Here is a 12,967-nt window from a genome sequence, read left to right as displayed (position 1 = left end):
AAAACATGTTTAGGTGCCCCAAAGCGCTGCAGGTGGTGGTGATGGTTCCTGCCCCCTCTTCTCCAGGCTGCTGGAGATGGAGAGGAATGAATAGCCTAACACAAACGAACAAACATTCAGACGAAACCCACAAGGTATTTTTGAGCCATTCCAGGACATTTCTTATCCACTGTTACAGACAAACACTCAGGCACGACGTACACATAGACAGTCTCCCTTCCAGATGGAATTTTCCAGCTCCATCCCTTTCTTGAAACCCTAGTGACTAAATAGTCTATTTTCAAATGCTTCATACTTCTACCATTAACTCGTCTATTTGCAGGCAGCCCCCACATTTCCATTCCTCTGCGCTCCTGGGTACCATGAGCTGGAGTTTGCTCTCTGGAGGTTTTTGTTAGGAAACAAAGATGAAAATAAAACAGCAATGTTCTTGTTATTTTGGTATTTTTAGAACATTTTATGACCTAAAGGAGCTGGAAAAGGAGAAAGTGATGTATTCTGTTCTCAGCCATTCCAAAAAGCCTTTTGGAAAGAAAGGAAAGCATGCGGCACTACTGTTGATATGGGAAGTGAGGAGCGAAGGAGCACCACCCAAAGAAGAAATAGTTTTGTGAATATTAATGAACCTAAGTCCCAGTGTCCACTCGCAAACACACAGTATTCCTGGGCAGACATACACGTTTTACAAACATCAGTGGCCTCTGGACTCTTTTGTTCCACTAAAAACCCCATGTTTTCCTTCTCTCCATTTATTCTAAAGGATGTAGTTTTCACAAAAATGAAGAATGAAGGATAAATTGACTCCTAACAGCTCTGAACTTATTCAGCAACTTAAACTCTCATGAAATGTGTAAAGGGTAAAAACTTTAAAGTGAATCTTGGGGACAATTAATTCATTCAATTATTTGGTTGTGCTGAAGGTCAGATTTTTTGGTTCAGAAAGAGAGATGCACCAAACCCAGTTCTGCGGGAGGAACACTCTCTTTTAACGTCAAGCGTCTGGATAAACTACTGACTTGAAGGAGGCCCTAAGAAACGATGCGCCCTTAGGAAGAGCTGAGCAGGTACCTGTGGAGTCCATGACGTTGTCTTTTTTTTTTTTAAAAAAAGACATTCAGATATAAATAAGTGGTTTGGTTTAAATGGTTATACTTGGAGGCGGGCCACAATATTAAGTTTCTCCAGATGTTTCGCTCTGAAATAGCTCAGACAGTGGCTTTCTAGGCATGCTGCAACAAGCCCCTGTTTTGAGTTGGTCTCTGGAGGAGGATGAGATGGGTTTTCTGGAGGAAGATGGGCTGGCCAGGTGACTGCTTGGCTCGCAGAAGTGGTTTTCAATTTGCCAAGGCTCACTTTGCTGGCGGTTCGTGCATGACTAGCTGTGCTAGCGGTTTTAGAGCCTGTAACATACAGCTTGGTTTTGTGCAGGACGTAGAGACACAAGTGATAGGGCTGGTTCCCTCTGCTTGCAGCGCAATCCTTCATAGGACATCTGAGAAGGGGGGAAAGGCAATACCAGAATATGCCATATCGGGCTACGGAGGTGTAAAGGGAAAGGATGTGAGAGGATTTAGACCAAGATACGGAAAAGGAGGAGGATAAAGGAGCTTCCCGTGGGAGGAAAAGGTTTTGGGGTTGGAAACAGCTGCAGACCTGCTCTGCTCACACCTACCCGCAGCATCTCCCCATGCACTGCAAACACAGACTTGTGCTCCCTGTCCTAAGACCATTTCAGCATTTGTGCATTGCCTCCCCTCCTCCTCTATTTCATGCAACGTAAGGACACGTCAAATAATTAATCCCCTCCTGTTGTTCTCTCAGGAGTAGCAGCACTAGTAATGCTGTGGGCTGCGCCAAGACCTGGAGAAACGAGGGTCTGCGTGGAAACACTCAGAGGTGTTTTCTGTTCAAAGTATGCCCAAGCCGTGTTTGTCCCTGGGACAAAACCACTCATTGCTGCTGTCGCTAACCGGTTTGTGCTGCTGCTGCCCCTGGCACTTTGTAAGGACCTGTTTCTCCGCATGCACTACTGAAAACTGACAACATGACACCTCTGCTCCCCAGTCCGTGCAACACAGCAAAGAGGCATCTCCCACCAACTCTTTTCTTTGTGCTGAAGTCTGAAAGCCGGGCGTCCTCAGCTGGGACTGCTGCAAAGTAGCTCTTTGGGTAGAGATCACGCAGGCAATGCAGGGCAGTGCGGAGGCAGAGGAGCAAACGGGAAGTCCCTTTCTACCATGTGGGGTTAGCAGCTCTCTGTACACACGGGGTACCAGCCAGCACAGCCACTGTCCAGGAAACCGCGAGGACGGAGACCTCCCCACAGTGAGGAGGCACCTGAAGACCTGGGGCGCTGCCAGGCCTTTCAGAGAGCTGGCTCTGCCGAACGGATGGGGCAGCCCGGGGCGATCCTTCCCTTGCACAAATCCCTCGTGCAGCAAGGGCAAAGCCAAAGCCATCCCCTCGCTCACCCGCCCTCCTCTGTCTTCTTTCCTTTTCCTGCTCGCCCTGACATTCTTCAGCATGGGGTTTGCAGAAAGGGCTTGTGAGGTCCTCCCTCTGTCCTGGCTCTTCTCCTCTCAGCATGACCTTTGAGCCATGCCCACGTGGCCAGCACGCCAGCTGGGCTGCAGCCTCTGAACACCTTTTCCTTTACCTGCCGCCTTGCTCGCAATAACTTCCCTTCACCCCTTCCAGAAAGGGTCATCCCCCTCTGCACCTACTTTCCATCTTGCTGTTATGCCTGGGCTTTGCAGACATCACTGTGTGCATCTGCTTTGCACTGACATCTGCTGCCTGTGCTTCTTTACCTTGATTAATATTAAGGGGAATATGCTGGTGTATGGACATTGTCTCCACAGGAGGTTGGAGCAAGGCTTAGCATGCCATGGGACACATATATAAATACCAAAACGTTAATTTTTCAGACACTTATTCCCCAGTGGCATTTTGCGATTAGTTTTCCATCCCACCTTATTAATGATAACAAATGTTTATATAGCTCTGAGAAAATACTGTGTCTCTCAAGATAAACACGTTAAGAGAATAAAATGCAATTCTTTTTGGATAAGCACATAGCAAGATTAACAGTGCACGACAACGCTACACAGCTGGAATAAATATCACAACCCTGACTCTCCTCTGGTGAAAAACAGCATGAGGTTGCCTGAGATGCATTGCTATGTTCACAGTGATCAAGGGTCTGACTAGCATTTAGTAGCAAATTCAGGCTGGTTTTAAATGCAAGATGTATCACACCAGGCTGTTATTCTGTACAAAATAATATGCAGCATGTTAAATGTCCCCAGGTTTCACTACTGGACAAAGCAAAGAGCCATGGCATTCCCCCAAAGTCCAAACGTTCATTTGGGAACGAAGGGTCCCGATGCCTCCTGGAAGCTACAGAGTTCACGTCTGCACTAACATTTCAATGAACCGGCAGCACATGGCAGGCAACATCGCAGAGCTGAATATTTAGAAGAAGGAGAGCTATGAAAAGATTCAGCCAAATGACAAAACACTGAATGTATTCGAGAAAAGCATCAAAGAAAAACACCAATGCCACACTTCTCCCTCTGCAGCTTGGATTACCTGGTTTGGTGACACTTCAGCTCAATGGGAGGATGCTCTTGTCCCTCTCATTTCCTGGTAAGTACCAGTTTTATAGTCCTCCTCTGTAGGAGGAGCCTGGGGCCAGTTGCTTCACACATTGGCACCTGTGGCATTTTGGAGACAGGCATTTCCTTGAACCTTGTCAGTTATTGTCCTAAATCTTTTTTTATTTCCTGAAACCAGGGGGGTTTCCCTTCCGTTCAGCAGAGAAAAACCACCCCTCCTCATCTATTCCCCCCACCCTCTCCGTCCCCAGAGGCTGATGTCATCACACTTGAAATTCAGTTGCAAAAAAACAAAAAGCAAATTGCCTTTCAGAAGCATATATAAACCCTGACAGCAAAGCACCTTTCAGACAGACACCTCTCCCATCCCTCGAATAGAGCAGTGCAGAGCTGGGGATTAAGCAGTGGTAGCAGCCACCAGCATGGTCTACTTAACCTTACAGGTAACTACTATTTCATGTACAAAACCTATTCGTCTCTAATCTTTCCTTTTTCACTTTAAGGAGGTAATGTCGTTTTCTGGGCGTTTCCTCAACTGGTCAAAATTATCGTGACATTAAATGGGAACCTGCCCCAATACTAACAAAATCAGATGGTTTTCACAGACACTTTATTCATAGTTACTAACCTGTTCCTTCCATGCCTGTTCCTTTTATGCGTCCCAAACGTGTTTTGCACAGTGCCGTGGCGGGGGGGTTGTTGTTGTTGGGACGTGCTGTGTGGTTTTTTTTCTCCTCGTGTCCACTCTGAGCTGGTCCTGCTCGCAGCCGTAAGAGGATTTCATGGTAGGTCTGAAAAGGCTGTGCTGCCCCTTCTACTGTACTGCTTTATTTCCCTGGATATTATTGGCACCCCTGCTGGACTGAGCTTTGGAAAAATTTTTTTTTTCCCCTCCTTTAAATATGTAGTTGGTTTTATCCGCTCGTTTGATCTGTGAGTGTCTTACAATGCCATGTTAGAGGCACAACCAGCAAAATGGCTCTGAAGAAGTTCAAGCAGCTTAGGTGACAAATGCTCTTCCTCTGTCTTTGCTCTAGAAATCCCAGAAGTTCTTGGCAAGCTCCCGGCAAGTGCACAAAACTGCTACTCACGGTTTGTATCTCTCTGCAGAACAGCATTCCCTATCCTTTTTTAAAGAGCATCCCAAAATAATCATGTCATTACTTTTTTTAAAAAAAAAGAAAGCGCTGGGCTAAGCACACTGAGATTAACCGCTCAAATTCTTGGAAGACAAAGCGTGCCTGGGGGGTCTTGTGATGATTGCTGCCCTCGGTTGCTAAAGAACAAGGAGAAAAGTAACGAGTGGCAAAAATGTTGATTGCTTGTCCCGCGCTAAAACAGAAAATTTAACTGATTTAGAACCAGACTTTCCAAATTCTTACTCATAAATATAGGAAATTTAAATTGTAGCTGTCATCGGGTTGCTCAGATCATTAACTCCTCTGTTTGTCATCACTTCTTTTTTACATCTGATCTTGCTATTAGCCGTACTTGAAGTGATTCGCGGATGGTTCTCCGTGTCTCACAGCCAGCGTGTTGTCTTCTCCAGCACTGCATGTCTACAGCTTCTCTGCTCCAGACAAATTAAGCAGAACTTTGCTGTGTAGCCACTTGGTCTGTTACAAGTTTGTCTATTAACTTATTTTAAAATGTTATTAATACAATAAATGCAATGCACGTTACTTAATGAACACTTGAGAACAAGAAAAATAATAATAATCCACACAGATTTATTTGCTCTTGGACGGGGTATTTTTTTTTTGTTTTGTTAAGTTCCGCAGCACAGCTGCCACACCAGGACAAAAACACTGGAGTCATGAAATGCTTTTAACTGAAGAGTTAAAAAATACTGCTGCCTACTGAAGTGACAAAGAGCATTTGATAACGGGAAGGAAGCAATCAAAATTTTACGGGTGCGGTGTGATTCGAGTGGATTTTGCTCCAGCCTCTCCAATCTGGTTTGACTTCACTGGTTCCTTCTCCTTGAGGGCGCTGGTGCTTTCGTTTGTGGTGTGCTGAAGATGCTCACAGAGAGGACACAGATTTTTGTCAGCAGAAGGTTTCCAAACTGCTGAGTGTTACAGATTCCTATAGCAATATATTTCACAGAGCCGCTGCGAGGGGTGAGTTTTATTTCAGTGAGTCACAGCAATGATGACATTCTCAGCTGTGTTTACAAGTAGCTTTTAGACTCCTAGGCGCTAGGTGAGTCCAAATACATTTGCAAGCAAACTGTGAGTCAGTAGGCATGACATTTAAGAATGAATACCTGCTAGTGAAATTAGGGAATGGTCATTTTTTTTAATTGGGATATTTTCTGTTTAAAAAATAAAGTGTCATATGTACCTGTTGATTTTGATGAGGTTTCCTATGAGATGTTGAAGCAAAGTATTTTTATTTTCTTGCTTCACTCATCTTGACTTTTTCATGTGATTAGTTTCATTTGGACATTAATGCCATCTGTTATCTGCGTGCATGTGTGTGTGTACCCCCCACATACATACATACATGTGTGTATATATATGGATTCACAGTCATGCAGGTGTTAGCTATATTGGATTTTATAGTTGTTCTACTCTCATGTGCACTCTCAAAATGATATTATAAATTATAATGGGTCATAATAATTATAATTCTATGAATTATAAATTCATCAAAACAAAGCAATTTGTCACTCAAATTAAAAAGTAGAATGGTCCCAAACTGGATATTTTCCACAGAATCTTAACACCTCCAAAGATTTGGAAATGGTGACTTCCAAACCCAAAAGTGCCAGTAGTTTGTGCTGTCTGCCCAGCTCTACCTTACAGGTTATAAATACAGGCACCGATTCTGCCTTGGGAAGCTCGACGTGTTGCTCCTTGTCTACCGGCAAAGGTGTTTTCAGAGACAGGAAAAACTTTCCTTCAAACACCAAGCTCAGGAGATCTTCTGGTTTAATCTCCTTCTGAAGCATAGGCTGAATCCTCCGATATGCTGAGCTCAACTATGAAAGAGCACACAAAGGCCTTTTTTATCAGCACTAGTATCGTTTTGAGTGCATAGGGCTTAAGAGCTTTAGTGGCTGAGTCAAGACACCTCAGTGCCTTGCAGGACCAAACTTCTGGATAAATCCAGGCTTTGGGTCTAGTCCTGCTTGCCAAAAAATAATGGAAGCTGTTTTTATGCGATCCGCTCCCGGCAGGGCACCGCTGGTAATGTAACAGGGCACCTGCTCTGCCTTTTCTCCAGATAAAGGGACATAATTTGTATTGACCCCCCAAAAAGATGGCTGCTTGAAACCCAGGGTGGGGGGGATGTGGCTGATCCCTGAAACTGCTTCACTTGAACCTTCTTGAAGCCACCCCAGGAGGTGCACAGAGCAGTCCTTACAGCATGTGAAGGCAGTAGGAGCCAGGACGTGCTGTGGACCCTTGGAAACCCATGGAGAGGGACAGGATTCACACCACCCTGCTCACCTTGGGCTCCCTGTGCTGGCAATGAGGGACAAATGGCACCTCCCCTCAGAGAAGATGCCAGTCCCCTTGCCAGGATCATCTCTCCACTGTCTATAGAGAGAGCCTGGAGCAACGGTGCTCCTCTCCCAGACTCCGCCAAGTGCCTGAAGCCACGGGAGATGACTCTGGGCCCAAATGGCATTCTCAGGGAGAGGCTGACAGCCTGGGACAGCACAGGGAAGCCGTACGTTACCTCTCAAATCTGTAGAGCTGTATGCAGCCACGTGACCCAAGGGACATGCTGGGCAGATCCTGCACTCCCCAGCTGCCTTTGCCCTTCAATAAATTCAGTGAGACCAGAGGGTGAAGACCTCTGAGCTGTCAGCACGTGGCCCACGTGTGTCTTTACCCCCTCCCCTCTCTCTTGGTGCTGCAGTGGTGGCCAGGAGCACTCCAGAGGAGACCGTCACCAGCAGCTTTGCCGCCTTCGTCCATGCAGTTCGACCCGAGCACTTGTCCAAGACGGTCTGTCACAGAAGCAAGAGGATGATCCTTGACAGCATTGGGGTTGGCCTGGTGGGCAGCACGACGCATGTGTTCGACATCGCTCTGCAGTACTGCCGGGTAAGAACAGCCCCATATTGCCATCTAAGTTACGTGGTCCCCACCCTGACGTCACCACCATAACCAAGGCCTCATTTCATGGCTGATGTAGGACTTTTCCCCTGCAGTAGAGGGATGTTCTGGCATCACACAATCACTGCTTCACTCAAGGTCTTCCCCGGAATTTCTCTCCCTTTCACAGGAGCTGTACTCTTCGGTTGCCGTGAGCTCTGTCTATGGCAAGCCAGGCGTAAAGCTCTCCCCCACGCTGGCTGCGTTCACCAACGGAGTTGCGGTAAGGCGGGCTCTTCCAGGAGAAGCTCTGCTTTGTGGTGCCTTCAGAGACGCTAGTTAGTATTACAGGCAGCAGACTGGTGACTGGGAGGGGTAACGGGGGACAAGAAGTCATGGGCTCCTCTGCAGTCTTGCACACTGCTTTTAGAGGGACCCAACAGTCACCATGGGGACCACTAGGTGACTGGGTGGATGTTGTTACAGACGTAGCCTCAGCGATATCAGCAAGGACCCCTAGCTCCCTCAGCTCCCAGCCCCCGACACCAGCATGTCCTTATCTCCATTTCTCTGGCAGACTCACTCCATGGACTTCGATGATACCTGGCACCCTGCTACTCACCCGTCAGGGGCTGTTCTGCCAGCTCTTCTGGCAGCTTCCCAGATGCTACCTCCAAGCACCAAACCCAACGGCGTGGATTTCCTGCTGGCATTTAATGTGGGCCTGGAAGTGCAAGGAAGGCTCATGCATTTCTCCACTGAGGCTCACAACATTCCCAAAAGGTAAACCTCCTTTTCTTCACCGAGTAGGAAGAGGGGGTTGGTGAGTCTGTTAGCAGGCCTACTCGGGGTTTCAAAATGTTAGTTTAAGTCCAGCTGAACTCAGGATCAGGGTAAAGCCCTACTGAGAGCCAAATGCCAGTCCTGCCAGAGCTGATGAGTCACTGCTTATTTCATAATCGTTTGGTGACCTCCAGTGATCTTGCCTTAAAAATAACCATCAAGAGGACTACCACTGAGTCTGCAGTGTCGTCATCCAAAGTAACCAGGGCGAAAGCACAGGACAGGCAGTGGCCCACAGCCATGCAGACAGCTTAATTGTGGGCACAGTCCCGGGCACAATTTCTGCCCTGATGTGGTCCAAGGGACAGCACCGACCAGGAACTGTTACACTTCGGCATGTTAGATGAGGCCACCTTATTTGTCTGGGGGGAGAAAGTTTGGCTGTATGGACACAAGCCATGCCACCTACTCTTAGGGAAAATTAAAAATTGCTTTCTGGAGATGCTGAGCTCAGCCTGTTGTCTCCAATGAAGTTTCAAGTAGACGCTTAGTTTTCAGACGGCTAAATTTTGGGTTAGGTGAATCCCACCTGCACCAGAGCCATGAGGGGTTTCCGCTGGCTGACTTGGCAGCTCATTTCCAGTCCCACAGGCAGGTCTGGTAAGTGAGGCGCTTGGGTGCTCCCTGTGCCAAGCAGGCAGGGATGCTCATATCTGCAATTTCCCCTATAGGTTCCACCCTCCCTCAGTGGTCGGTACCATGGGCAGTGCTGCAGCCACTGCAAAACTGCTCTCCCTCAGCGCGGCCCAGTGCGCACATGCTTTGGGCATTGCTGCATCGCTTGCAGGGGCACCCATGGCAAACGCCGCCACCCAAGCCAAGCCATTGCATATCGGAAACGCTACCCGCCTGGGCTTCGAAGCAGCGCTGCTGGCCGCCCGAGGGATGGAGGCTAACCCCTCAATTCTGGATGATATCCCTGGTTGCTCTGGATTCAGTGCTTTCTACAGTGTCTATCAACCCAAACCACTGTCCACACCGAGTGACCATCATGAGTTCCTCTTGGAGAAGCAGGATATTGCTTTCAAGCGATTCCCAGCCCACCTGGGCATGCACTGGGTGGTGGATGCTGCCTTGTCTGTCCGGAACCTGTTCATCAACTACGCAGGGTCCTTCTCTCCCTCTTTGATCCGCACCATTGTGCTGAAGATCCCAGTGTCAAAGTACATCAATCGGCCTTTCCCCAGCTCCGAACACCAGGCCAGACACTCCTTCCAATTCAATGCCTGTACTGCCCTGTTGGATGGTGAAGTGGGCCTCAGCTCCTTCACAGAGAGCAGCATCCACCGGCAGGAGCTGAGGGAGCTGCTGGACAAAGTGGTGGTGGAGCACCCTGAAGATAACGTGGCCAACTTTGACAAGATGTACGGAGAGGTGGCACTGCTCCTGCACAGCGGGGATGTCCTGACAGGCAAATGTGACACTTTCTATGGGCACTGGAGGAAGCCTCTGAGCAAAGAATCGCTCCTGAAGAAGTTTCGATCCAACGCCTCTCATGTGCTTCCAGAAGAAAAAATAGAAACCATCATCACCATGGTGGACAACCTGGAGAACCTGTCAGATAGTTCCCAGCTGGCCTGCAGCCTGTGAGGGAACAGCAAGTGGTTCTTTTTTTTTTTTATAAGGGACTTGTCCCAGTGAAAATCTGATTCCTTTCTTCATTGGTGCTTTACTATTCATCTCCAATGACAGGAAAGCTCCCACCCCTCGAAGTCAAAGTAGACGCTTTAATACCAAAGGAGTCCTCAAGGCAGGAGGTATGTCTGTGTCAGATTTTAGTACACAGATTAAATTTCAACTTACAGTTGATGCTGTCTGAGTAGCTGAAAGGTCACTACAAATACAAAAAAACTCCCATGGAAATCTATGAGAATCCTGGGGTATCATCTGGAAGCCAGTTCCCCAGAAGGAACTGTGTCTAGAGATTCTTTAAAGCTGCATTCAAAGTTTTTTCTGTGCAGAATGCCTAACCGCTGAATCTGGGAAGAAGAGGAAGTTCAGCTGCAAAATGTGCGCTTTTCTTAGCGCTCTTCTGGGCACTTTTCGGATCATGGTTAGTTAGTCATGCTGGCCAGATGAAAAAACCTATCAGTTACTGTAAACAGCTCTGCCTGCAAAACTCTCAGGCAGAGAGGGATTTTTTTTTTTTTTTCTTTTCCAGTAAAAGCCTCCCGTTTCTCCAGCACTTGGGAAGCCTTTGTCACTTCTCTGTGTACAAGGGATGGTTCAAGGACCCTTAAAACCTGTATGTCTTTTCTGAATGAAAGGCAGTTGGTAGGCGAGGAACCCTACATCAGTCCTACACCTACATCCTACGCCTCCTGAGAGGTGATCCCTGCCAATCCTAGGGCTGTCCCACATCATCCCTTCTGGCTTTGCGCAGGTCGCCCAGGCACCTATTCAGAGCTGGCTCACCAGAAGTGTCCTCTATAGTCCGTGCAGAGATGGGCACCTCTGGATGGTGACTTGGACAAATACACACTGTGACTCACATTGGGAAATTCCTGTTTCTCTTCCCTGAGAGGATGGAAAGCTTACTGAGGCTCGGTCCTTAACTCATCTTTCCAGCTGGGATGAAATCAGTACTTGTGCTCCTGAGTAGCCATTCACTGAAAAGCTTTCTTACCCTGCATCCTTTCTGAACAGTAAGATGGAGAACTACGCAATATTCCTCTGTACATTAGGCAAATACTGTGACTGCTTATCCAAAGGACTTGTTTCCGATGTGATCATGATATAGGTACAGCATCTGTTGCAGAAGTTAGGGTCGCCTTCTGCAAGGGGGACCGAGATGGGACTAGACAGGCAAGAAGGAAAGTGGGCCGGTTCCTTTTTAGCTTGCTGGTAGTGGTCTATGCCGAGAACTTCCCAGCCAGAGCAAAACTGTTTGCCCACCTGGTAATCCACTCTCTCATACTGTCTAGCATTTTCACACTGAATCTTTCTGAATAAAGAACGGAAGTAAATTCATTTTCTGCATAAAGATTTAATGCTACATTATGTAGACCATCAGGGTTTCAGTTTTAATCTGAACATACGCAATACAGAGGCTTTTCCAATAGATGGGGAACACTGCAGAGGCTAGGACAGGGCCAGCTAGAAGGCTGGCTTGTGGCCAGTGATTTCTCCAGAGTCATATATTTACATTGGGCCCTGCAGGCTGTTTTTCCTGGTGAGAACAATAGCTATTAGCCAGCAAAGCCTGGCTGTGGTTAAACACGATCTCTCAACGAAGAGAAGTTACCCAGTGTTTCTCCATTAAGCAACGGATTTCAAATACTCGCTAAGTTTCCATGACAAGCTTCTAGTTTCCCTTGGATTGAGTCAGGTGTGAGATCACCAAAAATGTCATTCCATGTTTCACAGCCCAATGAACTGGAAACCCACGGATCCAGTGCCTTCCAAGTCAGCCATTAGCTCAACATTTGTCAAGGGAATCAATATGTGTGACAGAACCGAGACGGGCTTCAGTGGAGGGAACAATGCATCTCAGTGGATTATCAGTGCTTTCAGTGCCCTAACATTCGTTCCAATGTTCTCATTTCCAGGCCTTCTGCACCATGCTGCAGTGATGCCATATAGCAATTAAACTGAGCGGGAGAGGAGGGAACTAGCACCTTTTACCTATTGGTGCCGGAGCAGAAAAAAGAGCTTTTCAGCTGGGTCTCAGGCTACGTTTTGTCCCTGAGATCCAGAAACCCTTCTAAACCTCATTCATGTCTGGCCTGTCCCATGCAATCCTGACACCGTTCAGCAGACGATTTGTAAGATTAGGAAGGGAAGGCTCAGGAAGGCTGGTAGGTCCAACTTTCCTTTTATTGGTCCCCTTATCAGTTGAAGCAGTAAGTGGCCTTTCCAGAGCATCTAGGAGCTAAAGGCACACCTGAGGTTTATTTCATTCATGGTATTTCCTCTAAAAGCCTAGGACCCTGAAGGCGCTTCCAATATCCCAGCCCAGGAAAGTGTCTCACTCATTATTTCCAGTTTCAAACAGCAAATGTTTCATATCCTTAACTAATTAGGAGGTCCAAAGCACTGGCAAGGGAAGCAAGGCCTTAAAAGAGCCAAGGGAAAAAATGGCCTGTGAAAATTATAGACCAGCTTGTGTGACACTGAGGGTATTCAGCGATTAATATGGTGCCACCAAAGTCCCTAACTTCTCCTCTCAGGCTGAATAAGAAAAGAGCCGTTGTCCTTCTTTCTACTGCTGTTCCAAGATAAATGACAACTAAAATTAAGAAAAGGAAACATTTCTCCACGCAGATATTTACGGTAGCAAGCTCAGTGAATGAAAGGAGACTTGCAGTGCACAGCCAGGCAGGATCCGTGTTAGTAATCAATTAATAGCTGCAGTCCCACGCCAGAAATTAGCAGGGCTCCGCTGGCACAAGCACTTGGCCAGGGAGAAGCCCTGACCCGAAGAGAGCGGGGGAAAGCTGAGGCAGGGCTGGCGGG

General features: G+C 47.4%; 1 protein-coding gene across 1 annotated transcript; it reads left to right on the top strand.

Annotated features, from left to right (window-relative positions):
• The first annotated feature begins 3,984 nt into the window (after nucleotides 1–3,984).
• LOC103925885 (cis-aconitate decarboxylase-like) lies at nucleotides 3,985–10,102 on the top strand. Its single transcript, XM_009334684.1, has 6 exons — nucleotides 3,985–4,060; nucleotides 4,655–4,709; nucleotides 7,491–7,678; nucleotides 7,860–7,952; nucleotides 8,247–8,452; nucleotides 9,184–10,102. The coding sequence occupies exons 1-6, from the start codon at nucleotides 4,040–4,042 to the stop codon at nucleotides 10,100–10,102; spliced, it is 1,482 nt and encodes a 493-aa protein (XP_009332959.1). The 5' UTR covers nucleotides 3,985–4,039.
• Nucleotides 10,103–12,967: the final 2,865 nt, after the last annotated feature.

This window comes from Pygoscelis adeliae, unplaced genomic scaffold (genome assembly GCF_000699105.1).
Source record: "Pygoscelis adeliae isolate BGI_AS28 unplaced genomic scaffold, ASM69910v1 Scaffold412, whole genome shotgun sequence".
NCBI lineage: Eukaryota > Metazoa > Chordata > Aves > Sphenisciformes > Spheniscidae > Pygoscelis > Pygoscelis adeliae.
The sequence above is the reverse complement of the archived record's forward strand: the minus strand, read 5'-3'. Positions and strand labels throughout refer to the sequence as shown.

Coding starts and splice junctions, on each gene's coding strand:
- LOC103925885 (XM_009334684.1), top strand. CDS start 4,040: ATGGTCTACTTAACCTTACAG. Junction 4,061..4,654: donor TGGTCTACTTAACCTTACAG/GTAACTACTATT, acceptor TCTTTGCTCTAG/AAATCCCAGAAGTTCTTGGC. Junction 7,679..7,859: donor TCGCTCTGCAGTACTGCCGG/GTAAGAACAGCC, acceptor TCCCTTTCACAG/GAGCTGTACTCTTCGGTTGC.